Genomic DNA, 27513 nt, shown 5'->3' on the forward strand with positions numbered 1-27513 from the left:
CAGGGGTGCCCGGAGCTGGGCCCCCTAAGCGCCTTCTGTGCCTGCCAGGGCTTCTTCCCCTGGGGACCCCCGCTCCTGGCATGAGCCAATTTCCCCTGGACCCCCAGTGGGCCTGGCTGCAACCTGTCCCCACCTTCCGGGCTCGGACGTGCTCCAAGCCCCCATGGCAGGTCATTCCAGAGACGCACTCTGCCTGGGACGGGGGGCATCGGTGGACGGGGCTGGGGGGCTCCGGCCGAGCTGGCCGAGGGGTGGCAGAGCCCTCGCAGTGGGGCCTCTTGCTGGCTGGGGCCAGGGCAGGGAGGGCAGGGGGCAGCTGAGTCCTGGCCCCCTGGCCCCAGAGCTCGAGCGCCTGGGGGTGCCCCCGGGGTGACTGGATGGAGGGCCTGGGGTCCCTGGAGGAAATGGGGGCCGGCAGGATGGGGCGGAGGGCGCCGTGGCCGTGCCGGCTTCCGGCAGGATGGTCCCTGCAGCCGTGGCCTGGAGCTGGGAGGGGAGAGCAGCCTGGGCGTGGCTGGAATTGGGGTAATTGGGGCTGCTGCATCCTGCGAAGGAGCAATTAAAGATAAACCTCAGATAACCTGAATCAATATTTCCCCACGGCCACCCAAGGGGGCGGGAGCCCCCACAGCTGTTTTCTGGAGAACCTGGCCAAGGCCCCACCCCCCCTTGCCCCTCCCCTGCCCTCCCGCCCCCTGGCAGCCCTGCGGGCATATAAGTCCTGGACCCCCGCCCCGGGCTGCTCTCCCCGACCGCCCGCCCGCGCCACCATGGGGCTGCCGCTGGCTCGGCTGGTGGCCGTCTGGCTGGCCCTGTCCTCGGCCAGGGGTGCGGAGCTGCAGAGAGGTGAGCGGGCAGGGGGCGGCGGCCAGGGAGGAAGGCCGGGCGGCGGAGCAGGTGAGGCTGCACCTGCGGTCAGCGGCCCTCCTCTGCCCAGCCTTGGGGCGATCCCAGCACCGCGAGGGCCCCTGCAGCACCGCCCCCACCCATGCTGGCTTTCACGAAGGGGAGGGGAGAGGGAAGGAAGAGCGCGGGGGTCCGGGGCTGTCGCAGGGAAGCGGCGGCCGGGCGGGCAGCCCCAGGGGGAGACAGCAGCCCGCAGCCACTCCTGAGCTGGGCGAGGGGACGCAGGGGCGGCCGGAGCAGCGGGCCCGGAGGGTCTGAGCCAGGGCAGCGCCTTCCGCAAAGCCGGCGTTTGGGTACGAGCCGAGGGTGGCTTCGGCCAGGAGAGCCGGACGTCGCGCACCGGGCTGGAACTGGGGCAGATGCGGGGGGGTGTGCAGGGGCCTGGGTGGGCACGGGCGCGGCTTCCCGGCTGCTCACCGCCCCCCGCGCTGTCCCCAGAAGGCAGGCCCCGCGACCACGGGCACAACGTCTGCAGCACGTGGGGCGACTTCCACTACAAGACCTTCGACGGGGACGTGTTCCGCTTCCCCGGCCTCTGCGACTACAACTTCGCCTCCGACTGCCGCGACTCGTACAAGGAGTTCGCCGTGCACGTGAAGCGCGGGCCCGGGCGCGGTGGGCACCAGCCCCAGCTCGAGTCCATCCTGCTCACCATCAAGGACGACGCCATCTACCTCACGAACCGGCTGGTGGTGGTCAACGGCGCCATGTGAGTCCAGCGCTTCTGCCGCGGTCGTGCGAGCTGGAGGGCTGGGGTGCGCATCCGGGTCACGGATTCGCTCGACAAACGCCGACGGGGCTCCTGCCAGGTGCTGGGTGGGCGAGGACCGGGGAGGGGGCCCCCGGGGAGGGGCTGAGGCTAGGGCAGGGCTGGGGCAGGGCCGGGGCTTTATTTACTAGAGTTACAGAGTTGGGGCGCACTGCAGAGCGGGCGGGCCCCTGGTTCCGCGCATTGTGTCTGGAACAATGGCAGCCGGGACGTTCCTGCTCGGCTGGTTTCCCACCTGCAGGGTTTGCCCTTTCGCTGCTGCGGGGGCAGGCGGGGATTCTATTTCCCCCACGGGGCTCGTGCTCCGGGGGCAGAGGGGCCTGCAGCCACCCAGGCCCTCGGGGCCGCGGGCAGGTGTCCCCCGCTGCCCCCGGATGTCCCGAGGCAGGGAGAGCGTGGAGAGGGCCGGCGGGCGGGCTGTGCCCGAGGAAGCCGCCAGCCGAGGGACAGGGTGGTCAGTGCCCGTGGCCCCAGGGCACACACCTGGTGGACGCCCCTCCTCACCTGTGTGGGACGCACCCCTGGGGAGCCGGGGCCAGTCAGGGGCGCTCCGGGCCAGGCCCCCGGGGGGGACACGCCCTGGGTGGGGCCTGTGACGCAGCAGGTGGGGCCGAGCGGGGCCTTCGGGTGACGCCCGTGCCCCCCCAGGGTCAGCACCCCACACTACAGCTCCGGGCTGCTCATCGAGAAGAACGACGCCTACACCAAGGTCTACTCCCGCGCCGGCCTGGCCCTCATGTGGAACCACGAGGACTCGCTGATGGTGGGCGTGGACCCCGACGCCCTGCACCCGGGGCCCCAGAGCGGAGGGGGGCCCGAGGCCAGCGGCCCGACTCCCGCGTGGCGGAGGATGTGGGGGAGGCTGGCGGGGGGCGGCCGGCGGCAGAGGGGCCACTTGGTCCCTGGAGCCCCCCAAAAGCCCCCCTAGCCTCAGGGGCCTCACCGCCAGGAGCCGGTTCCTGGGGTGGACCCGTTCCAAGCCGGTCTTTGGGGGGTCTCAGCCATCCGTCCGCGGCCTGCCCATGGGCTGCCCCCTGCCCGCCGCCCCGGCAGTGTCCACCTGCCCGCGGCCCGCTCACCTTCCCGCTCTGCCCAACAGCTGGAGCTGGACAGTAGGTTCCGGAATCACACCTGTGGCCTGTGCGGCGACTACAACGGCCTGCAGACCTACTCGGAATTCCTGTCGGATGGTGAGGGCGGCGCCGCGCCTGGGGCACCGGGGGCGTGGGCGGGCGGCCGGGCCCTGACAGTGTGTCCCCCCAGGCGTGCTCTTCAGCGCCCTGGAGTTCGGGAACATGCAGAAGATCAACAAGCCTGAGGCGGCCTGCGAAGACCCCCAGGAGCAGCCGGACCCCAGGGGCTGCGCCGAGCACGTGAGTCCCCGGGGGACGCCGGCCCCAGGGAGGCCCCGGCCCCCGGCCGCCCCTGCCAGCCCTGTGCCCGTCTCCGCCCGCAGCGTGCCGAGTGCGAGCGGCTGCTGACCGCCGCGGCCTTCGACGACTGCCAGGCGCGCGTGCCGCTGGAGCCCTACGTGCACGCCTGCATGCAGGACCGCTGCCGCTGCGGGCGCGCCGCCACCTGCGCCTGCAGCACCATCGCCGAGTTCTCCCGCCAGTGCTCGCACGCCGGCGGGCGGCCCGGGAATTGGAGGACGCCCTCGCTCTGCCGTAAGTGCCGCGGGCCGGGCGCCGCGCGGGTCCCGGGGGCTCGCAGGGGCCCCCCCTGCTGGGACCTGCGCGGTGGGGGTGGGGGCGTTTCGCGTGGACGGGTGCGGTGGCCTTTGTCTGTGGGACACCTGCGGACCCCGTGGGGGCTGGCACGGAGGGCCCGGGCCGGGCACCCGCTCACAGGGCTGCCCTGACGGTTGTAGCCAAGAGCTGCCCCGGGAACATGGTCTACCTGGAGAGTGGCTCCCCCTGCATGGACACCTGCTCCCACCTGGAGGTCAGCAGCCTCTGCGAGGAGCACCGCATGGACGGCTGCTTCTGCCCGGAAGGTGCGCGCTCCGGGAGCGGCGAGGAGGTGGCGGGGAGGGTGGGAGAGGGGCGGCGCCCGGTGGGGGGCGGCGGGCGCTTCCTGTGAGGGCCTTCCAGGGCCAGGCCTCGCGGGTGGCGACGTGAGCCAGCGGCCGCGGGACCCCACCAGTGCGGGGGGACGCTGTGTGGCCCTGCGGGGCGGAGGGTGGTGGGCACAGAGGACCCCGTGGCGGCTGCAGGGAGGCCCGGGCGAGCACGGTGGCCGGGGCCGCGGCAGACCCTGCCCCAGAGAGCCCGGGGGTGGCCTCAGAGGTCAGCCCGAAGGACCCGAGGCCGGGGGGAGGCCTGGCCGCTGCCTCGCCATCGGGGCTCCGGGGGTTCCGGCACCTTCCAGAGGCGGGCCCTGGGTGACGGCCGGTCCCCCGCCACCCCAGGCACGGTGTACGACGACATCGCGGGCCGCGGCTGCGTCCCCGTGAGCCAGTGCCACTGCAAGCTGCACGGACACCTGTTTGCCCCTGGCCGACACTTCACCAATGACTGCGAGCAGTGGTGAGTCCCGGGCCGGGCCGGGCAGTGGGCACAGTGCGCCCAGTGCGTGTGGCGCGAGGCTGACCCGCCCCTGGGCCCGCAGCGTCTGCAGCTCCGGCCGCTGGGTGTGCCACGAGCTGCCCTGCCCCGGGACGTGCAGCCTGGAGGGCGGCGCCCACATCACCACCTTCGACGGGAAGAAGTTCACCTTCCACGGGGACTGCTACTACGTCCTGGCCAAGGTGGGCGGCGCCCGGGGCGCGGCGGGGGCGGGGCCTGGGCACGGCCCCCCTCCTCACGGCCACGCCTCCCGCCCGCCCCGCAGGGCGACCGCAACGACTCCTTCGCGCTCCTGGGTGAGCTGGCGCCCTGCGGCTCCACCGACACCCAGACCTGCCTCAAGACGGTGGTGCTGCTGGCCAGCAGGGAGAAGAACGTGGGTGCCCGCCTGCGCCCGCCCTGCGCCCCCCGCGCCCCTCCCCGCCGCACCCTCCCCCCGTGATCCCTGCGCCCCTCCCCTCCGTGCCCCCCCCCTCCCCGGCTCCCCAGGCCCTCACGGCCCCGCGCCCTGCCTCGCAGACGGTGGCCTTCAAGTCCGACGGTAGCGTGCTCCTGAACGAGCTGGAGGTGAACCTGCCCCACGTGACCGGTGAGCCTGCGGGGCGGGGGCGGGGATGGTGGAGGCGGGCAGGGGGACCCCCTCCTTGGCCAGGCCCTGCGGGGACCCTGGTGCTTTCCAGCCGCTGGCGCCCTGGGCTGGGGCAGGGGCTGTTCCTGGCTGGGGCAGGGACCTGGGAATGGAGTGGGCAGGGGCTGGGCGGGGGCTGGTCCTGGCTGGGGCAGGGGCTGGTCATCCTTGGGCAGGGGCTGGGCGGGGGCTGGGCGGGGGCTGGTCCTGGCTGGGGCAGGGGCTGGTCCTCCTTGGGCAGGGGCTGGGCGGGGGCTGGGCGGGGCTGGTCCTGGCTGGGGCAGGGGCTGGTCCTCCTTGGGCAGGGGCTGGGCGGGGGCTGGGCGGGGCTGGTCCTGGCTGGGGCAGGGGCTGGTCCTCCTTGGGCAGGGGCTGGGCGGGGGCTGGGCGGGGCTGGTCCTGGCTGGGGCAGGGGCTGGTCCTCCTTGGGCAGGGGCTGGGTGGGGGCTGGGCGGGGCTGGTCCTGGCTGGGGCAGGGGCTGGTCCTCCTTGGGCAGGGGCTGGGCGGGGGCTGGGCGGGGCTGGTCCTGGCTGGGGCAGGGGCTGGGGGCAGAGCTGGGCCTCACCGCCGCCTCACCGCCCGCCCTCCCGCCAGCGAGCTTCTCCATCTTCCGGCCGTCCTCCTCGCACCTCGTGGTGACCACGGCCTTCGGCTTCAGGCTGCAGATCCAGCTGGTGCCGCTCATGCAGCTCTTCGTGACGCTGGACCGCGCCGCCCAGGGCCGGGTGCAGGGTGAGTGGACCCCGCCCGGCCCGCCCGCGCCCGCCCCGGCCCCCGCCCCGGCCGCCGGCCCTCCCCAACCCTGCCCTGGCGCCCCCAGGCCTCTGTGGGAACTTCAACGGCCTGGAGGCGGACGACTTCAGGACACCCGGCGGGCTGGTGGAGGCCACGGGGTCGAGCTTCGCCAACACCTGGAAGGCCCAGGCCAACTGCCACGACATGCCGGAGTCGCTGGACGACCCCTGCTCCCTCAACATGGAGAGCGGTGAGGCGGGCGGGCAGCCGGCGGGCACGGGCCCCTCGTCTGGGCGCTGGAGCCCCCTGCCCCTCCCTGGGAGGGCCCTGCCTCTCGGGGTCAAGAGCGGGGAGGGGGCGGGTGCTGGCCTGGGGGTCGGATTGGCGGGAGGGGCCTGGGCTCGGGCCCAGAGGGGAGGCCACGGCCACCCAGCCTGGGCGGGCACCCTGGCAGCGGATGTCGGGGGGCCGTGGGAGGGCAGAGCCCCGGCTGAGGCCCCTCCCCGCCCCCCCAGCCAACTACGCCGAGCACTGGTGCTCTCTGCTGAAGAAGGTGGAGACCCCCTTCGGCAAGTGCCACTCGGTCGTGGACCCCGCCGAGTATTATAAGGTACGCGTGCAGCAGACGCGGCCACCCCAGCCGGGCACTGGCTGAGGGACGGGCGGGCAGCGAGAACCCCGCTGCTGCCTGGAAACCGCTGCGTGCCCCCCATGGGGCATGCACGTGCCTGTGTGTGTGCCTGCGTGTGTGTGTGTGTGTGCATGTGTGCCCATGAGCGTGCCTCGGTGAACACGTGTGTCTGTGTGCACTGGTGTCTGCACTTGTGCCCATGTGAGTGTGTGCTTGTGAGTGTGCCTGTGTGAGTGTGTGCCTGTGTGTCTGTGTGCACGTGTATGCCCATGAGCATGTGCCTGTGTGAGCGTGTGTCTGTCTGCACTGGTGTCTGCACTTGTGCCCGTGTGAGCATGGGCCTGTGTGCACACGTGTGTACCTGACGCCGTGCCCCCACCTGCTTCCAGAGGTGCAAGTACGACACTTGCAACTGCCGGAACAACGAGGACTGCCTGTGCGCCGCGCTCTCCTCCTACGCCCGCGCCTGCGCCGCCAAGGGCCTCATGCTGTGGGGATGGCGGGAGCGCGTCTGCAGTGAGTGCGCGGCCAGGGGGCCTGGGGCCCGGGGCGCCGGCCTTGGTCCACCCCGGGGGGTGGGGCTGGCGGCTCCCCGGCTGGGAGGCGGGGGACACGCTCTGCTTGCGGAGCGGGCGGGAGCTGGCTTGGCCGGTCCAGCCGGGCAGCCCCGGGGCCCTGTGCCCCTCGGCCGTGCTCACGTGGCCCTGCGCCCCTCGGCCGTGCTCACGTGGCCCCGCCCGCCCATCTGCAGACAAGGACCTGGGCGCCTGCCCCAGCTCGCAGATCTTCCTCTACAACCTGACCACCTGCCAGCAGACGTGCCGCTCGCTGGCCGAGGCCGACAAGCACTGCCTGAAGGGCTTCCCGCCCATGGACGGCTGCGGCTGCCCTGACCACACCTTCCTGGACGAGAAGGGGCGCTGCGTGCCGCTCTCCAAGTGCTCCTGCTACCACCGTGGCCTCTACCTGGAGGCGGGTGACGTCGTCCTGCGGCAGGAAGAGCGATGGTGGGCGGCGGAACCGGGCATCGGGGGGGGCAGCTGGGCCTCCACCTGGAGGCGAAGCGCTGGGGGCCCCGTGGGGGCAGGTCCGGGCGCTGCTGGGGCAGCCGGGTGCTCGCCCGTGCCTGGGCAGGGTGGCTCCTTGTGGCCATTCTGACCGGGGCTGCTGCCTGGGACCCTGGAGACTGCGGGAAGGCCCCGGAAGGCCCCACGCCCCGTTCACCTCCCACTCCCCCCTTGCAGCGTCTGTCGGAACGGGAGGCTGCGCTGCATTCCCATCAAGCTGCTTGGCCCGAGTGAGTGGACGCCTGCCCCCCGCCCTCCCTGAGCCCCCTCCCCACCCCCGGCCGGCGCTCAGGGCCCCCTCCGTCCCGCAGGCTGCGCCTCCCCCAAGGTCCTCATTGACTGCAGCAACCTGACCGCCCTGGCCACCCGGAACCCGCGCGCCGTCAGCTGCCAGACGCTGGCCGCCGGCTACGTGCGTACGGGGCTCTGTGGGCGGGTGGGGTCCCCGGCAGATCCCAGCGGAGAGCTCATACAGGCGCCTTGCTGGGGTTCCCTGCATCCCCGGGAGCGGGTCCCCCAGGCCTGCTGAGGCACAGGGGCAGGTTTAGGGGTCCCCGGCCGGCGGCCCTGCCCCCTCCCCACACGGTGGTGGGTTTGAGGGCAGGGAGGTGCTCCTGGGCTGGGCCAGGTGTCTGGGTGAGGAGGGGTCAAGCGCAGGGCCAAGCTCTGAACCCCACCCCGTCCGCCCCCCAGTACCACACAGAGTGCGTCAGCGGCTGCGTGTGTCCCGACGGGCTGCTGGACGATGGCCGCGGCGGCTGCGTGGTGGAGGACCAGTGCCCCTGTGTCCACAACAATGACCTCTACCCCCCTGGGGGCAAGGTCCAGGTGGACTGCAACACCTGGTGAGCACCAGCCGGCCCCTCGGCCCACCCGCAGTGGGGAGCCCCGCGCCTGCGCCCCGGGCCGGGCGTGTGTTTGCGTCGGCATTTCCGCGGCCATGGGGGCGCGCAGGTGGGCTGTTGGGAGAGTGGTGGGTCCTGGGTCCGAGTGGGGGAGGGTCTCGGCCCCTGGCCCCCCGGGTCCGCCGGCCCCCTGAGCCTCTTCACCCCCGCAGCACCTGCCGGCGGGGCCGCTGGACGTGCACCGAGGCCCTCTGCCATGGCACCTGCGCCATCTACGGGAGCGGCCACTACATCACCTTCGACGGGAAGCACTACGACTTCGACGGGCACTGCTCCTACGTGGCGGCCCAGGTGAGCACGCGGCGCCGTGCGGCGAGTCCCGAGGCCCCGGCCCCTGCTCGCTGCTCCCAGCGTCAGGAGAGCCTGCGGGTGCGGGACCGGCTGTCCCACGCCCCCTCCCTGGGAGGATTCGGGCAGCAGGGAGGGCTGCGCGCAAAGCCCCCGGCCACCCCCCTTCAGGGGCCTCCTGAGGGCAGGGTGGGGTGCTGGGTGGACGGGCCATGGGGGGGTAGGACTGGCCGAGGGGGGCCACCCCAGACCCCTCCCGAGGCTGTTCCAGGTGGCCCGGGGGCCAGAGCCGGGCCTCTGTGCCCCCGGCGGCTGCTCGGGCCCCTGGGCGGGCCCTGCTCACGGCCTGCGGCCCCCAGGACTACTGCGGCCAGAACTCCTCGCTGGGCTCCTTCAGCATCGTCACCGAGAACGTCCCCTGCGGCACCACGGGTGTCACCTGCTCCAAGGCCATCAAGATCTTCCTGGGGGTGAGTGGGGGGCCGCCCCGGGCGCGCGGGCTCTTGGGAACCCTCCCTCCTGGCCAACGACTGCCCCGCCCCTGTGCAGAGGACGGAGCTGAAGCTGGAGGACAAGCGCCGCCTGGTGATCCACCGAGACGAGGGGCACCACGTGGGCTACACCACGCGGGACGTGGGCCAGTACCTGGTGGTCGAGGCCAGCATCGGCGTCATCGTCATCTGGGACAGGAAGACCACCGTCTTCATCAAGCTGGCGCCCCGCTTCAAGGTGCGCCCCCACGCCGCCCCCCGCTGCGCCGCCCCACGCCCCCTGCTGTGCCGCCCCACGCCCCCTCACCGCCCCCTACCCCCCGCTGTGCCGCCCACGCCCCCTCGCCGCGCCCCTGCCCACGCCCCCCGCAGCGCCCCTGCCCACGCCCCCCGCCCACGCCCCCTCGCTGCGCCCCTGCCCCGCAGGGCTCCGTCTGCGGGCTGTGTGGGAACTTCGATGGCCGGTCCAACAACGACTTCACCACGCGGGACCGCGTGGTGGCGGAACGCGAGCTGGAGTTCGGGAACACCTGGAAGGAGGCGTCCACCTGCCCCGACGTGACCTCCACGCCGGAGCCCTGCGGCCAGAACCCGCACCGCCGCGCCTGGGCCGAGAAGCAGTGCAGCCTCCTCAAGAGCAGGGTCTTCAGCGCCTGCCACAGCAAGGTGGGCCCGCGAGGGGCTCCCGACCACCCCTGCTCGCCAGGGACCCCGGCCGCGCCCAGCCTCCACCGGGGCACGTGCCCCCAGGGACGGGAAACTGGCCCTGACACCCCCGCGGGCGCCCGAGCCCCCTCAGCTCCGGGCAGGGGTGGGCGTGGGTTTAGGCGGGCTGGGGGGGTCTGGCAGCCCCCGGGTCGGCCCCGCGGGGCCCAGGGTGGCCGGGGCTGGACGGGAGGGCGGCGGGGGCCCGGGAGACACGGAGGGCGCCCCCCGCAGGTGGACCCCAAGCCCTTCTACGAGGCCTGCGTGCACGACTCGTGCTCCTGCGACACGGGCGGCGACTGCGAGTGCTACTGCTCGGCCGTGGCCTCCTACGCGCAGGAGTGCAACAAGGAGCGCGCCTGCGTCTACTGGAGGACGCCCGACCTGTGCCGTGAGTGTCCCGCGCCCGGGCGGCCGGCGGGCGGGTCCCCGGTCCCGCCGGCCCCCGCGCTGACCCCCGCCCCCCCCCCCCAGCCATCTTCTGCGACTACTACAACCCACACCACGAGTGCCACTGGCACTACGAGCCCTGTGGGAACCGCAGCTTCAAGACCTGCAGGACCATCAGCGGCTTCCACTCCAACATCTCCGTGTCCTACCTGGAGGGTGAGCGGGCGGGCCGGGGCCCGTGCAGGCCAGGCTCGCCGGGGGCCGGGGCCGGGCCGCTCATGTCCAGGGCTGGGCACCCGGGGGTGCGGGAGCCCTGGGAGAACGTGCGGGTGGCTGGGGTTGCTGAGAAAGGTGCCGCGAGGGAGGGACCCCTGCGGGCCGGGGTGGGCATCGCGGCCGGGCATGGCCGTGCTGGGCCGCTGCTCCTGGCACCGTGGTGGCCGCTGAGGGGAGGCCCCCCGCCCCGCCCGGCTGATCCGGGGGCCCCTGGGCTGACGCCGGGGGCCCGGGCGCCCCCATGGTGGTCCGAGCCGAGCCCTGTGCCCGCCAGGCTGCTACCCGCGGTGCCCGAAGGGCAAACCCATCTTCCACGAGGACCTGAAGAAGTGCGTCACCCGGGACGAGTGCGGCTGCTACGTCAGCGACACCCAGTACCCGCCCGGCTCCCCAGTGCCCAGCGAAGACATTTGCCAGTCCTGGTACGTCGGCATGCCAGCCCCGGGAGGCCAGCGCGCAGAGGCAACGCACATGTGCCCAGACACGTGCGCACACACACACATGCAACGGGCACACATACAACACACAGTGCATGTATGAAATACACACACAGGTACTCACACAGACACGTACCCACGCCTGCACAGACACACGCACAAGACAACACTTGTGCAGGCACACACGCACACACACAGGGAAAACACACCCATACACATGCACACATGCACAACACACACAGACCCACATGTACACACGCACACACGTACATGTACACAAGTACACACATACACACATGCATACAAACACGTGCACACCAATCACAGACACGCGCATGCAGATGCACACATGCAGATATGCACAGACATGTGCAAACACAAACACACGTGTACACATATGCACACTCATAGTGCACATGTTTGCATAAACACAGAGCCATGCAGATGTGTCCCCACGAGCACATGCACAGGCATGGTGGCACACATGTACACATGGATACACATAGTTGCACTTGCAAGGCACACGTGGCCACACATTCGTACACGGCATGGACACACAGTTGCACATGCATGCATTAGGTTACACGCGGTCCAGGTACAGGCTCGCACGTGGCGCACGCCACATGCAGGGGGGCACGGAGGAGGGGCTGGGCTTCTGCGCTCGCCCCGGCTCGCCTTTCTGCCCAGCCGTGCTCCTCCCGAGTGAGGCCTCTGGAGCCCGGGCAGGGGCAGTGCCGGGGCTCGGCCGATGCGGGGTGGGGAGCGGGGGTCTGGGCAGGGGCAGCGGGCCAGGCCCTGCAGCGGTGACCTTGCTTTGCAGCCACTGCACCGGGTTCTCGAACATCTCCTGCGAGTTCGATGAAGGTATGCTGCTGTCAGCCACCCACCACCGGGCAAGGCCTCTGGCCAGGGGGACAGGGCTGCCCCCTCCTGGACTCGGGGGGCAGCTGCGGGCAGGGTGGGGACTCCCCCGGGCTTGGGGCCCCCAGCTCAGCTGCACCGCTGATCTGCAGCCGCTCTTTGGGGGTCCCAGGGCACGTCTTCTTTCCTGTGACCGGGGACCGGCGCGCCGTGGAAGCGCCCGCTCTCCTGGGACCTCGCCCCCGTGGGGTCCCGAGAGCGCGCCTCGCTCGCGCTGCGCTAACGGTTGGTCCCCACACCCCAGGGAAGGTTCTGAACGAGACGCAGGTGGGCGGCCTCTGCTACAAGGAGTGGTGCAGCAACGGGACGGTGATGAACCACTTCAACGTCTGCGCGTCCACCACGCCGCCCACGTCGTCGCAGACGACACCCGTCACCACCACTCCTGTCACCCTCACCACCACCTCCACCTCCACCTCCACCTCCGTCCCGACGCCCAGCACAGGTACGTCCCGGGCCTCGCACCACAGCAGAAATTTCCAGAAAAAATAGCTCAGTGCCCAGAGAGGTCCGGGGCCCGTCCTTACGTTCCACCGCGTTGGCTCTGGCTGAAACCTTGGCTGCCACTTGGCGAGCTGCCAGAGGTTGGACGGCCACAGAGAAAAGATACATATTTTTTTAAACTTGAAAAAAAGTTTAAAGATTTTCGACCTAGGTAACGATACCCTCTTCCATTTTATCTTCTCCCCCTTGTTGCAGGTCCTTCAAGTAAGTCACGTGCCTGATGCTTTACGACAAACAGGACAGAGGAGGACAGTTGGGCAAATGACCACAGGCAGCTTCCTGTGGGGCCAGATTGGGGGGTGCGGGGCCCGCGTCTGTGGGGGGCCCCAAGCTGGGCGTCCTTCCCCTGACTTTTCCCACGATTCCCGAGTCCAGGGGTAACTAAGTCTTGATCGGCTTTGCGTGGTGAATTGCTGGCCAAGCAGAAAAGGGCCCCAGCGGAGCTGCTGCTGGGGCAGAGGCCCCACGCTCCTGCCCAGCTCTGGGGCCCGGCACCGGCCGAGGGCACTCCCTGGGTGCGCACCTTGGCCTGGGCACGGCTGGGCGCGGCTGCGGGGCAGGGGTCCAAGTGGTGGCGGCCCCGACGTTCTGACTCTGCGCTTCGGTCCCTTGGCACGTCGGGGCAGCAGAGTCTTTGGAGGGGCGGCGGGGGTGGTCAGCAAGGCCGGGGGCCGCCCCGAGGTGCGAAGGTGCGGCTTTGGGTTTTGCTCGCCAGGGCTGTGCTGCTTCTGGTCCGACTGGATCAACCAGGACCACCCGAACAGCGGCGAGGATGGCGGCGACCGGGAGACGTTTGACAGTGTCTGTGAGGCCCCCGAGGACATTGAGTGCAGGTCGGCCACGGACCCCCAGCTCAGCTGGAAGGACCTGGGCCAGAAGGTCCAGTGCGACCTTGCACTTGGCTTCGTGTGCAAAAATGAAGACCAGTTTGAAAACGGGCCATTTGGCCTCTGCTACGACTACGAGATACGTGTCAATTGTTGCTTGCCCATGGACATATGTCCCACGTCCACCCCAATCACCACGACCACCACTCCAATGACCACCACTCCCACGACCACCACTCCCACCCCTTCCTCCACCACTCCCACCCCTCCAACGACCACCCCTCCAACGACCACCCCTCCAACAACCACCACTCCCACGACCACCGCTCCCACCCCTTCCTCCACCACTCCTACCCCTCCAACGACCACCACTCCAACAACCACCACTCCCACGACCACCGCTCCCACCCCTTCCTCCACCACTCCTACCCCTCCAACGACCACCACTCCAACAACCACCACTCCCATCCCTTCCTCCACCGCTCCCACCCCTTCCTCCACCACTCCTACCCCTCCAATGACCACCACTCCAACAACCACCACTCCCATCCCTTCCTCCACCGCTCCCACCCCTTCCTCCACCACTCCCACCTCTCCAGTTTCGTCTACAACGAGCTCCACTACCTCAGTGACAACCACAATACCCACAGTGACGCCCACTTCAGAGTCAACAGTCACGACCACGATGACCCCGTCAACCACGTGTGTGCCTAACTGTTATTGGACTGGCTGGAACGACAAGAACCAACCTGACCCTGGCAATCCAGGTGGTGGTGACGTCGAGTCCCTTGTAGGAACCTGTCATGGCTGGATAGTCAACGTTTCCTGTAGAGCCACGAAGTACCCCAACGTGCCAATCAGAGACCTGGGACAGAAGGTGCTGTGCAACACCGGTGTTGGGCTGGTGTGCCGGAACCGCGAGCAAGAGCTAGGAGCGGGCTCCCTGATCCCCACCTGCCTCAACTATGAAATCAACGTTTACTGCTGCTCATGTGCTCCCACCACCAGCATGACGCCAGGTACCAGCAAGCCACCCACCACTGCACTGACTTCCACGCCCACTTCAACCACCACGACCAGTACCAAGACCCCGACCCCCACCTCGACCACCACAGGGACCACAGTTACCACCTCTACCTCAACAGAGACCAAAACACCCACGTCCACCACCCCAGGGACCCCGACCCCCACCTCGACCACCACAGGGACCACGACACCCACATCTACCACTACAAGACCACACACCCCCATCTCTACCACCACAGCGACCACGACACCCACCACTACCACCCCAGGGACCCCGACCCCCACCTCGACCACCACAGGGACCACAGTTACCACCTCTACCTCAACAGAGACCACAACACCCACGTCCACCACCCCAGGGACCCCGACCCCCACCTCGACCACCACAGGGACCACGACACCCACCACTACCCCAACAGGGACCACGACACCCACCTCAACCACCCCAGGGACCACGACACCCACATCTACCACTACAAGACCACACACCCCCATCTCTACCACCACAGGGACCATGACACCCACCACTACCACCCCAGGGACCACGACACCCACCTCTACCACCCCAGGGACCACGACACCCACCTCAACCACCCCAGGGACCACGACACCCACATCTACCACTACAAGACCACACACCCCCATCTCTACCACCACAGGGACCACGACACCCACCACTACCACCCCAGGGACCACGACACCCACCTCTACCACCCCAGGGACCACGACACCCACCTCAACCACCCCAGGGACCACGACACCCACATCTACCACTACAAGACCACACACCCCCATCTCTACCACCACAGGGACCACGACACCCACCACTACCACCCCAGGGACCACGACACCCACCTCTACCACCACAGGGACCATGACACCCACCTCAACCACCACAGGGACCACGACACCCACCACTACCACCCCAGGGACCACGACACCCACCACTACCCCAACAGGGACCATGACACCCACCTCAACCACCACAGGGACCACGACACCCACCTCAACCACCACAGGGACCACGACACCCACATCTACCACTACAAGACCACACCCCCCCATCTCTACCACCACAAGGACCACGACACCCACCACTACCACCCCAGGGACCACGACACCCACCTCTACCACCCCAGGGACCACGACACCCACCACTACCACCCCAGGGACCACGACATCCACCACTACCCCAACAGGGACCACGACACCCACCTCAACCACCACAGGGACCACAACCCCCACCACTACCACCCCAGGGACCACAACACCCATCTCTACCACCCCAGGAACCACGACACCCACCACTACCCCAACAGGGACCATGACACCCACCTCAACCACCCCAGGGACCACAACACCCACCTCAACCACCACAGGGACCACGACACCCACCTCAACCACCACAGGGACCACGACCCCCACCACTACCACCCCAGGGACCACGACACCCACCTCTACCACCACAGGGACCATGACACCCACCTCAACCACCACAGGGACCATGACACCCACCTCAACCACCACAGGGACCATGACACCCACCACTACCCCAACAGGGACCACGACACCCACCTCAACCACCACAGGGACCACGACACCCATCACTACCACCCCAGGGACCACGACACCCACCACTACCCCAACAGGGACCACGACACCCACCTCAACCACCACAGGGACCACGACCCCCACCACTACCACCCCAGGGACCACGACACCCACCACTACCCCAACAGGGACCACGACACCCACCTCAACCACCACAGGGACCACGACCCCCACCACAACCACCCCAGGGACCACGACACCCACATCTACCACTACAAGACCACACACCCCCATCTCTACCACCACAGGGACCATGACACCCACCTCTACCACCACAGGGACCACGACACCCATCACTACCACCCCAGGGACCACGACACCCACCTCTACCACCACAGGGACCACGACACCCACCTCTACCACCACAGGGACCACAACACCAATCTCTACCACCACAGGGACCACGACACCCACCACTACCACCCCAGGGACCACGACACCCACCACTACCCCAACAGGGACCATGACACCCACCTCTACCACCCCAGGGACCACGACACCCACCACTACCACCACAGGGACCACGACACCCACCACTACCCCAACAGGGACCATGACACCCACCTCAACCACCACAGGGACCACGACCCCCACCACTACCACCCCAGGGACCACGACACCCACCTCAACCACCACAGGGACCACGACCCCCACCACTACCACCCCAGGGACCACAACACCCATCTCTACCACCACAGGGACCACGACACCCACCACTACCCCAACAGGGACCATGACACCCACCTCAACCACCCCAGGGACCACGACACCCACCACTACCACCCCAGGGACCACGACACCCACCACTACCACCCCAGGGACCACAACACCCATCTCTACCACCACAGGGACCACGACACCCACCACTACCCCAACAGGGACCATGACACCCACCTCAACCACCCCAGGGACCACGACACCCACCACTACCACCACAGGGACCACGACACCCACCACTACCCCAACAGGGACCATGACACCCACCTCAACCACCACAGGGACCACGACACCCATCACTACCACCCCAGGGACCACGACACCCACCACTACCCCAACAGGGACCACGACACCCACCTCAACCACCACAGGGACCACGACCCCCACCACTACCACCCCAGGGACCACGACACCCACCACTACCCCAACAGGGACCATGACACCCACCTCAACCACCACAGGGACCACGACACCCACCTCAACCACCACAGGGACCACGACCCCCACCACAACCACCCCAGGGACCACGACACCCACATCTACCACTACAAGACCACACACCCCCATCTCTACCACCACAGGGACCACGACACCCACCTCTACCACCACAGGGACCATGACACCCACCTCAACCACCACAGGGACCACGACACCCATCACTACCACCCCAGGGACCACGACACCCACCACTACCCCAACAGGGACCATGACACCCACCTCAACCACCACAGGGACCACGACCCCCACCACTACCACCCCAGGGACCACGACACCCATCTCTACCACCACAGGGACCACGACACCCACCACTACCACCCCAGGGACCACGACACCCATCTCTACCACCCCAGGGACCACGACACCCACCACTACCCCAACAGGGACCACGACACACACCTCAACCACCACAGGGACCACAACCCCCACCACTACCACCACAGGGACCACGACCCCCACCACTACCACCCCAGGGACCACGACACCCATCTCTACCACTACAAGACCACACACCCCCATCTCTACCACCACAGGGACCACGACACCCACCACTACCACCCCAGGGACCACGACACCCATCTCTACCACCACAGGGACCATGACACCCACCTCAACCACCACAGGGACCACGACACCCACCACTACCACCCCAGGGACCACAACACCCACCACTACCCCAACAGGGACCACGACACCCACCTCAACCACCACAGGGACCACGACCCCCACCACTACCACCCCAGGGACCACGACACCCATCTCTACCACCACAGGGACCATGACCCCCACCACTACCACTCCAGGGACCACGACACCCATCTCTACCACCACAGGGACCACGACACCCACCACTACCACCCCAGGGACCACGACACCCATCTCTACCACCACAGGGACCACGACACCCACCACTACCACCACAGGGACCACGACCCCCACCACTACCACCCCAGGTACCACAACACCCACCACTACCACCCCAGGGACCACGACACCCATCTCTACCACTCCAGGGACCACAACACCCACCACTACCACCACAGGTACCACAACATCCACCTCTACCACTCCAGGGACCACGACACCCACCACTACCACCCGAGAGACCCTCACCCCTACACCTACCACTACCAGTACACAGACTCCCATCTCTACAACCCCAGGGACCACAACATCCACCTTTACCACCACAGGGACCACGACACCCACATCTACAACTACCAAACCACACACCCCCATCTCCACCACCACAGGGACCACAACACCCACCTCTACCACCCCAGGGACCACGACTCCCACACCTACTGCTACAAGCACACAGACCCCCTTCTCTACCACCCCAGGGACCACGGTCCCCACCTCCACCAGTATAGAGTCCACAACCCCAACCCCAACCTCCACCACCACAGCGACCTTGACCACAACTCCAACCACAGTCTCCACGAAGTCCACCAGCATGGAGACGCCAACCCCAACCTCTACTACAATCCCCACCACAATCACCACCATGGAGACCCCAACCTCCACCATCACCATCACCACCACCACTGGAACCCTAACCATGACCCCTTCCACGGCCTCTACTGTGGAGACCCCAACCTCAACTCCCAACCTTACGAGCCCGGAAACCACCACCACTCCAACGAGTCAGTCAACGTCTTCCCCTCTAATGGAGTCGACCACCCCCCATACTGCCAGTCCACCCCACACGCCATCGTCCTCTGTGCCAACCACTAGCAGAACCACGCCCTCTACTCTGTTCTCCTCATCTCCTGGCAGCAGTACGACCACCGTGTCTCCAGGTAATGGCACAAGGGTCCCATCCTGTGGGGGTCCCTCTTCCTGGTCTCTTGTAGGGGTCCTTGCAGCTTTTCAGAGAAGTACTGTGGACAGGGACAGCCCGAGGAGGGCTTCTGAGCTCTTTTGTCATGCTTCCGTCCATGCTGAGCCTAGATTGTTGTGGGTGCCGGGTGCCGCGGGCCAAAGAGCCCTACTTGGCCCCACAGAAAATCCGTGTGCAGGCTCCGCTCCTTGTGCCCACGTACCTTTAGGCCCTGCAGTGTGATGTGGCCGTGTGGGCACAGCCTTGCCTGAGGGGTGTCCTCCAAGGTGGCGGGGTGGGAGAGCCCGTCTGTCCAGGGCCCTGGGGCAGCCCTGGTGCCCATGGACAGGGCTGGTGCCTGCCACTCGGGGTCTCTGGGGCCCACTGGGTCTGGCAACAGCGGCTTTGAGGATGGCCGGCCGGAGTCTCCAGGGACCGTCGTCCCCTCATGTCCACTCTCCTGCCTGTCGTCTCTGAGTCGGTCCTGCCTGCCCTGCCTCTGGGCACATCGCGCCGCCCCTCGAGAAAGCCACTCCGTCCCCGTGCCCCATCCTCAGCACCGCGGTGAGCTGCTGCAGCCGGCTCTCACCCTTACCCTTGATTCTTCCTCAGGGACCACCCCCACCAGCAGGACCACGCCCACGCCCGCGTCGCCAACCTCCTCCCAGCCCCCCGTCAGCAGCCCCAGCGTCACCACCACCACCACCACCGGGATTTCCTCTCCCACTATCGAAATCTGCTGTTATCTGAATGGCACATACTATGCCCCAGGTACCTGGGCAGGCAGGTCCTGTGCGTGAGGGGGAGGGAGCCGGACGCTGGGCAGGGACCATGGCTGCGGCACCTGCCGTCCTTGGGTCAGGGGAGGGGATGGTGGGGCAGCCCCAGACGCCCAAGTGGGGCGTGGCAGGCTTCCCTCCGTGCTCTTGGAGACCCACGTAAGGACTGAGCGCTCCCCTCCAGGCGAGGTGATCTTCGATGGCCAAATGGGGAACATGTGCTACTATGCGAACTGCTCCAGCGACTGTGAGGTGCAGTTCTTCAACTGGTCCTGCCCGTCCACGCCCCCGACGACCACGCCACTAACGCGGACGCCCTCCCCAACGTCTAGCCCGTCCACACCCCTGACAACCACGCCATCGACGCCGACACCCTCCCAGACGTCCGGCCCGTCCACGCCCCCACCGACGACCTGCGTGCCCGTCACCCCCCCCCAGTCCCCTGGATGCCCAAATTTCAACCCTCCCAGACAGGTCAGTGGGCGGCTGTGAGTGAACCATCCAGTCCGCTAATGCCCTGGGGCCACACTTTTGCTGCTCACTGAAGACCCCTCCCCACGCCCCAGCCCCCCACGGTGGGGCCCCGGGCCCTCTCACCTGCCCTCCACCCCCTGTGGAGGGTGGACTGTGGTGGTGCTGGGGTGACACCCCCTCAGCCTCCCACCTCCCGGGGCTCCCGGCACTCACCCGCGGTCGGGGCCTCCCCTCTGAGCCAGCCGGGAGCCGGGCTTGAGCCCGCCCGCCTGTCCGTCTGTCCGCCTGCAGGAGAACGAGAAGTGGCGGCTGTGTGAGTGCACTGACGCCATCTGCAAGCACGGCAACACGGTGGAGATCGTCCCGGTGGAGTGCAAGCCCCCGCCGAAGCCCACCTGCGCCAACCAGCTCCCGCCCGTGCGCGTGCCGGACGCGGACGGCTGCTGCTGGCACTGGGAGTGCGACTGTGAGTGCCACCACGCTGCCGCCCGTCGGGAGCAGGCGCTCCGGGCTCGGAGGGGGCTGCTGGGGACCACCGAGGGGATGCGGGTCTGGGGGTGAATCGCTGGCGCGCCCCACGAGACCCCAGCCCGGACCGCGGGGACCCGCCCCGGCCCTGCCTGCCCTTCCTCCTGGCCCCGGGCCCCTGGGAGCCCGCCCCTGCCCCGCTGGGGCTCCCCCGGCTCACGGGGCTCCCCCCCGCAGGCTACTGCACGGGCTGGGGCGACCCGCACTTCCGCACCTTCGACGGGCTGTACTACAGCTACCAGGGCAACTGCACGTACATGCTGGTGGAGGAGGTCAACCCCAGCGGGGACGACTTCGGGGTCTACATCGACAACTACCACTGCGACGTCCAGGACGAGGTGTCCTGCCCGCGCACCATCATCGTGCGGCACAAGACCCAGGAGGTGCTGGTGAAGACGGTGCACGTGATGCCCATGCAGATGCAGGTGCGGCGCGGCGGGGGGCTGGTGCAGCCGCTCGCGGACCCGACTGGGAGGAAGTGGGGGGCCCTGCCCGCAGACCCTCCAGATGTGTCCAGGGCCCCGAGCCACGCTGCTCGCACCCCCCCACCAGCCCTGGGAAAAGGTCGTTAGGGCAGAAGCCCACTCCCCGAGGACAGGGCCGAGGGCAGGCGGTCAGTGGGGCCCTCCCACCTCAGGGGGTCTTTACGTTCCGATCGCCGAGGGGCCTGGGGACCCCCAGCCCTGCCCTGGGGGCTGCGAGGAAGCCCTCGCTGGCTTACCCCTGGGACCAGCTGGGACAAGGACCTGTCCTGGTGCAAAGGAGACGCGGGGGAGGGAAGCCCCGCCCCCACCTGCACAGGTGTGGGAGCAGGTGGGCCGGGCGCAGGCAGGTGCGCTCCGGGCGGCGACCCTCCCTCGTCAGGCCTGCCGGGAGCCCCGAGGTGACGGGGCGGGCAGGGCCCTCCTGACGGGGCGCGGGGCGCGTCCGCAGGTGCAGATCAACAGCCAGGTGGTGGCGCTGCCCTACGAGAAGTACGGGCTGCGCGTGTACGAGTCGGGCATCAACTACATGGTGGACATCCCCGAGCTGGGGGCGCTCATCGCCTACAACGGCCTCTCCTTCTCCGTCCGGCTGCCCTACCGCCTGTTCGGCAACAACACCAAGGGGCAGTGTGGTGAGCGGCGCGGGGCCGGGGGGCGGCGGGCGGAGGCGGGGGCCGGCGTCGGCGCGCCCGCCCCTCTGCCCGCGCGGCCCCGTCGGCTCAGCGCGGCTTCTCGCCGACGCAGGGACCTGCAACAACAACACGGCTGACGACTGCATGCTGCCCAGCGGGGAGAGGGTGGACAGCTGCGAGCTGGCGGCCGACAGCTGGGTGGTGAACGACCCCTCCAAGCCGCACTGCCCCGCCTCCGGCTTCACCACCAGGCCCCCAGCCGTGACCAGCCCTGCCATCAACCAGTCCTGCGTCCCGTCTCCGCTCTGCAAGCTCATCAAGGACAGGTGGCCTGCCGCAGGACCCTCGGGAGGCGACCCCGCTTCTCTGCGCCCGCGCCCTCGTCTGCGGAGAGCAGCCGGCGCAGGGGCCGGAGAAGCGGCCGCGCGTCCCCGGGCCCTTCTCTTCCTCCCCAAAGTGACCTGCCCCCGGGAAGGCGCAGGGCCGGCTGGCGCGCAGGGCGGGGGGAGCAGGGAAGGGGGACGCTGCTGGCACCCCCGGCGGGTGCGTCTCTGGGCGTGGGCCGCTGCCCGGCAAGGGCCCACACATCGGGTTTGGGGGGGCCTGGAGGAGCTGGGCCTTGGGAGTGCGGGGGCAGCGGGCGCTGCTGCAGCCTGACGCCCCCCTCCCCGCACAGCCTGTTTGCCCCGTGCCACCGTCTCGTGCGCCCCGACCACTACTACGAGGCCTGCGTCTTCGACAGCTGCTGGGTGCCCGGCCAGGGTCTGGAGTGTGCCAGCCTGCAGACCTACGCCACGCTCTGCGCTCAGGAGAGTGTCTGCATCGACTGGCGGAACCACACGCACGGGGCCTGCCGTGAGCGTCCCCCCCGGGGGCCAGACCAGGAGGGCTGGGGAGGCGGGGGGGGGGGGTGCTCAGGGGACAGGGCGGGCTGCCCGCGGGGGGCCGGGCAGGCTCCCCCCCCCGCTGCCCCTGCCCCTCTGATGGCCGCCTCCGCCCCCAGCGGTCGAGTGCCCGTCTCCCCGGGAGTACCGAGCCTGCGGCCCCGCGGAGGAGCCCACCTGCAAGTCCAGGTGAGCGGCGGGAGGCTGCGGGTGCGCCGGGCTCCCCAGGCGGTGGTCCCCGCGTCCTGACGGTGCTCTCCGCCCCAGCCCCCCAGCGCACAACAACACGCTCCTGGTGGAGGGCTGCTTCTGCCCCGAGGGCACCACCAACTACGCGCCCGGCTTCGACGTGTGCGTGGACCTGTGCGGTGAGTTCCCGCCCGCCTTGCCCCCGCCCGCACCCCCAGCGCCCGAGGCCGCGAGGCTGGCCCTGCTCCGCCGCACCAGGGCGCTGTAACTGACGGGGCTCGTTTCCTCCCTCCCTCCAGGCTGTGTGGGACCTGACAACGTGCCCAGAGAGGTAGGTGTGCTGCTCGGTGCCGAGCCAGATTCTCCCACAAATCCTCAACTTGGGGGTGAGGCGGGGTGGGCGGGGGGAGATGCCACGAGAACCTGAGGACCTCAAAAACTAATAGGTTCCGGAAGCCTGAACTGATGGGGATATCCATTCACCCTCCCACCACCAACCCAGTCGGCCATCTGCCCATCTGCTTAACCAGTTGTCCATCCATCTTTCGGCCCATCCACCCACCACCCACCATCCAGCCATATGTCCATCCACTCACCACTGCCAACCACCATCTATTCATTCACCCTCCCATTCCATCTCCCATCTACTTGTTCATCTATTCATCCATCCACCCACCACCCACCATCTGTCTATCCATCCAACCACCCATCCATCCACCCATCCATCCATCCACCCACCCACCATCCATCCATATGTCCATCCACTCACCACCATCAACCACCATCTGCCATCCATTCATCCACCCTCCCATTCCATCTCCCCATCTACTTGTCCATCTATCCATCCATCCACCCACCACCCACCATCTGTCCACCCATCCAACCATCCATCCACCCACCATCTGTCCATCCATCCATCCACTCACCACCCACAATCCATCCATATGTCCATCCACTCACCACCACCAAACACCATCTACCATCCACTCATCCACCCTCTCATTCCATCTACCCATCCACCTGTCCATACGTCCATCCATCCATCCACCCACCATCTGTCCATCCATCCATCCACCCACCCACCCACCGCCCACCATCTGTCCATCCATCCATCCAACCACCCACCCATCCATTCATCCATCCATCCACCCACCCACCCACCGCCCACCATCTGTCCATCCATCCATCCATACTTCTACCCACCCACCCCCTGGCCATTTGACAGCGTCTCACTGGGGACGACGTCTTGGTTTCTAAGGGTTTCCCAGTGGCTGATTTGTTAGCTCGAGCCTGCGTGAGCCCAGGAACACCCGCAGCGTCTGCCGCGGGCCGGCCCTGCTGGGCCGTCGTGATGCCGGGGGCCTGGTGCCCCGAGCGAGCGGTGCTGGCCCGAGCCCAGAGCCTGCCCCAGGAGCTCGGAGGAGGGGGCCAGGCTTCCCCCAGGCCCTGGGTGTGCGGCCGGCGCAGGCCTCTCGCTGACCGCAGGCCCTGCGCCCCTCCCCCCGCAGTATGGGGAGCACTTCCAGTTCGACTGCAAGGACTGCGTCTGCCTGGAGGGGGGGCGGGGCATCGTCTGCCAGCCCAGGAAGTGCGGCCCGCAGCCCCCCGCCAGGTGCAAGGAGGACGGCACCTACCTCGTCACGGAGGTCAACCCCGCAGACACCTGCTGCAACATCACCTCCTGCAGTGAGGGCCAGGCCGGAGGGCGGGGGCCCCAGAGGGACCCGAGGGCGGGGGCCCCGAGGGCAGGGACCCTAAAGGCAGGACCGTGAGGGCAGGGACCCCAGAGGGCAGGGACCCCGAGGGCAGGGACCCTGGAGGGACCCCGGAGGGCAGGGACCCTGAGGACAGGACCCCCGAGAGCAGGGACCCCGAGGGCAGGGACCCTAAAGGCAGGGGCCCCAGAGGGCAGGGACCCTAAAGGCAGGACAGTGAGGGCAGGGACCCCAGAGGGCAGGGACCCCAGAGGGACCCCGAGGACAGGGACCGCGAGGGCAGGGACCCCAGAGGGCAGGGACCCCGGAGGGACCCCGGAGGGACCCCGGAGGACAGGGACCCCGAGGACAGGACCCCCGAGAGCAGGGACCCTGAGGGCAGGATCCCCAAGGGCAGGGACCCCAGAGGGCAGGTGCCCCGAGGGCAGGGACCCCAAGGGCAGGGGCCCCAGGCGTGGCGTCCTCTCCAGGGTCCCCTGCTGCGAGGGCCAGCCTGGGGGCCGGGGGGCCCCACGGGGCCCCTCCAGCACTTCGCTCTCGCCTCTCCTCCCCCTCCCCCAGAGTGCAATGTGAGCCTGTGCCAGGAGAAGCCCCCCAAGTGCTCGCTGGGATTCGAACTCAAGAGCGAGGTGGTGCCGGAGCGGTGCTGCCCCGTCTACTCGTGCGGTGAGTTAGGGTCCCACGAGGGCGCGGCACGGAGGGGGAGAGGCCAGCACAGGCTGTCGGGGGTGGCCCCCTGGGCTGGGGTTGCTGAAGGCTATGGGCTGGACACCCCCCTGCCCCGGGTTCTGCCCTCGCCATGGACGTCAGGGGCATTGGGCCCTCGCTGGCCGGCACTGACCGACGGCCTCCTTTCTCCTCAGTGCCCAAGGGCGTGTGTGTGGTCAAGAATGCTGAGTACTGGGTGAGCCCCGGGCCGGGGCGGCGGAGGTGGGGCTGGGGGGGCCGCGGGCAGGGGCTTCCGGCCCTGGGGGCGGCAAGGGGAGGTGGGGGCCGCGTGGCCCTGCCTCACCCCATCCTGCCCGGGCCCGCAGCCCGGCTCCCCAGTTTATTCTTCCAAGTGCGAGAGCTGCGTCTGCACCGAGGAGGTGGACAACAGCACGCAGCTCAACGTCGTCTCCTGCACCCACGTGCCGTGCATCACCTCCTGCAGCCCGGTGAGTGGCCCTGCCCTGTCCCCCGCCCCGGGCCCCCGGACGCCCCGTGCCCCAAGCTCACGCCCGCGGCGCTGTCCCGTGACTGCCCGCTCTAGTCAAGATGAGGCGATTCCGACCGCGGCCCCCCCCTTGCTTCTGGCCGGGGCCCCCATCTCCTCACCTTGACCCTAAGCCTAGCCCCTCTGTGAGCCTTGGAGCTGCCCCCGTCCATGGACGGTCCCCGCAGACCCCGCCGAGGGCTGGGGGGGAGGGCAGCCCGCCCGGCTGTGCGCTCAGCCTGGGCGGCGTCTCCCAGGGCTTCGAGCTCGTGAAGGTGCCTGGTGAGTGCTGCAAGAAGTGTGAGCAGACCCACTGCATCATCAACATGCCCAGCGGGCAGGACCTCATCCTGAAGGTGCGGGCAGGGTGCGGCCGGGCGGGCAGGGCAGCGGGTCCCTGGGGACTGCGTGTCGCGTGCCTGGAGCTGCCCAGGCCGGGCGGCCCCAGAATTGTGGTGTCCGTCCCGGAGGCTGGGAGCCGCAGTCAGGCAGAGCTGCCCCTGTGGGTCAGGGAGGCCCCCCCCGGGGTCCTGCTTTGCGGTCTCGAGTCCCCGCCCCCTTGTCTCATAAGGCCCCCATCATAAGGCTTAGCACCCCCCGGGACGTGCGCCATCTCGAGGTCCTTCCCCTCGGCACATCTGCAAAGGGTTTTTGGGGGGTCCCACACGGCCCACCACGGGCGGGTGCTTGTCTCTGGGTGCCCGCCAGGTTGTCACCTGCACGGTGGCGCCAGGGGCCGGTTCCTGGGCTGGCTCTGGGGGGCCCTCACCGGACTCTGCCCCGCCCACAGCCTGGAGACATGAGGAGTGACCCCGAGAACAACTGCACCTTCTTCAGCTGCGTGAAAATCCACCAGCAGCTCATCTCGTCCGTCTCCAACATCACCTGCCCCGACTTCAACCCCAGCCTCTGCCTCCCGGTGAGGGGCCGCGGGGCGCCGGCTGGGGCGGGGCTGCGCGGGGGGCGCTGGCCTGGTCGCGGCTGGGGCGGGGAGCTGGGGGTCACGGCTCCTTCTCGATTCCCCAGGACACCGTCACGCTCATGCCCAACGGCTGCTGCAGGAAATGTGAGTCCAGCGCCCCCCGGCGCGGGCGTGGGCGGGGTCCGGCTGACCCGCCGCCGGGGCTGAGGCCCCTGCAGCCCCGTCCCGCCTGGGGGCTGAGCTTGCGGGGGTCAAGCCGGGGAGCCCAGGAGCCGACCTTGTCCCCGGGAGGAGCAGGACGGAGCCCGGGTTGCCAAAGGGCAGCTCTAGGCTGGGCGCTGGCTCCCCGGGTGGGGGTGGGGGTCTGAAGGTGCCGAGACCCCGCCCTGAGCCTCGGGCCCCTCCTCCCAGGCGTCCTGCGCAACGAGACCAAGGTTCCCTGCTCCACCCATTCCGTTAAGAAGGAGATTGTGCACTCTGGCTGCAGCGCGACGGTCATCATGAATTACTGCGCGGGCTCGTGCGAGACCCTCTCCATGTGAGCCCGGAGCCCTGCTGGGCGGGGCGGGGGCTCCCAGGAGGGGCGGTCCCTCACTCCTGTCCTCCCCAGGTACTCGGCCGAGGCCCAGGGCTTGAGCCACAAGTGCTCCTGCTGCAAGGAGCAGCACACGAGCCAGCGGGAGGTCGTCCTGCAGTGCGCCAACGGCGGCTCGCAGAAGCACAGCTACACACACATCGAGAGCTGCCAGTGCCAGGAGTCCACGTGCGGGCTCCCGCGGGGCCGGCGCAGCTCCTCCGGCTTTCAGGGGCCCCCCGGCCGCCAGGCCCCACATCCCAGCAGGGACTGAGACCAGGCAGCGGCCACCTGGCCCCCTGCTGATGCTCTGAGCCCCCGCACCGCCTGATCGGGCCTTGCTTTCTGTGAATATTTATTTTCCAAGTCTTTGTCCAACTCCTTTGCTTTCCGGTAATAAACCCAGGCAGACAT

General features: G+C 68.8%; 1 protein-coding gene across 1 annotated transcript; it reads left to right on the plus strand.

Moving 5' to 3' along the window:
- Positions 1-752: 752 nt before the first annotated feature.
- MUC2 (mucin 2, oligomeric mucus/gel-forming) lies at positions 753-27513 on the plus strand. The gene is made up of 48 exons (XM_071217892.1): positions 753-846; positions 1345-1615; positions 2324-2438; positions 2775-2865; positions 2939-3048; positions 3132-3342; positions 3546-3671; positions 4086-4203; positions 4286-4424; positions 4508-4618; positions 4762-4831; positions 5466-5603; positions 5692-5856; positions 6122-6216; positions 6627-6753; positions 6989-7244; positions 7482-7534; positions 7616-7716; positions 7998-8149; positions 8362-8500; positions 8857-8967; positions 9047-9226; positions 9415-9654; positions 9928-10084; positions 10168-10299; positions 10634-10781; positions 11617-11660; positions 11962-12162; positions 12937-18702; positions 19335-19493; positions 19686-19975; positions 20267-20441; positions 20681-20928; positions 21437-21620; positions 21733-21946; positions 22297-22475; positions 22624-22693; positions 22772-22872; positions 22993-23024; positions 24202-24379; positions 24970-25074; positions 25272-25312; positions 25443-25565; positions 25861-25959; positions 26394-26522; positions 26630-26669; positions 26937-27063; positions 27136-27513. The coding sequence occupies exons 1-48, from the start codon at positions 771-773 to the stop codon at positions 27371-27373; spliced, it is 12375 nt and encodes a 4124-aa protein (XP_071073993.1). The 5' UTR covers positions 753-770; the 3' UTR covers positions 27374-27513.

The sequence above is a fragment of the Dasypus novemcinctus genome, chromosome 10 (genome assembly GCF_030445035.2).
Source record: "Dasypus novemcinctus isolate mDasNov1 chromosome 10, mDasNov1.1.hap2, whole genome shotgun sequence".
NCBI lineage: Eukaryota > Metazoa > Chordata > Mammalia > Cingulata > Dasypodidae > Dasypus > Dasypus novemcinctus.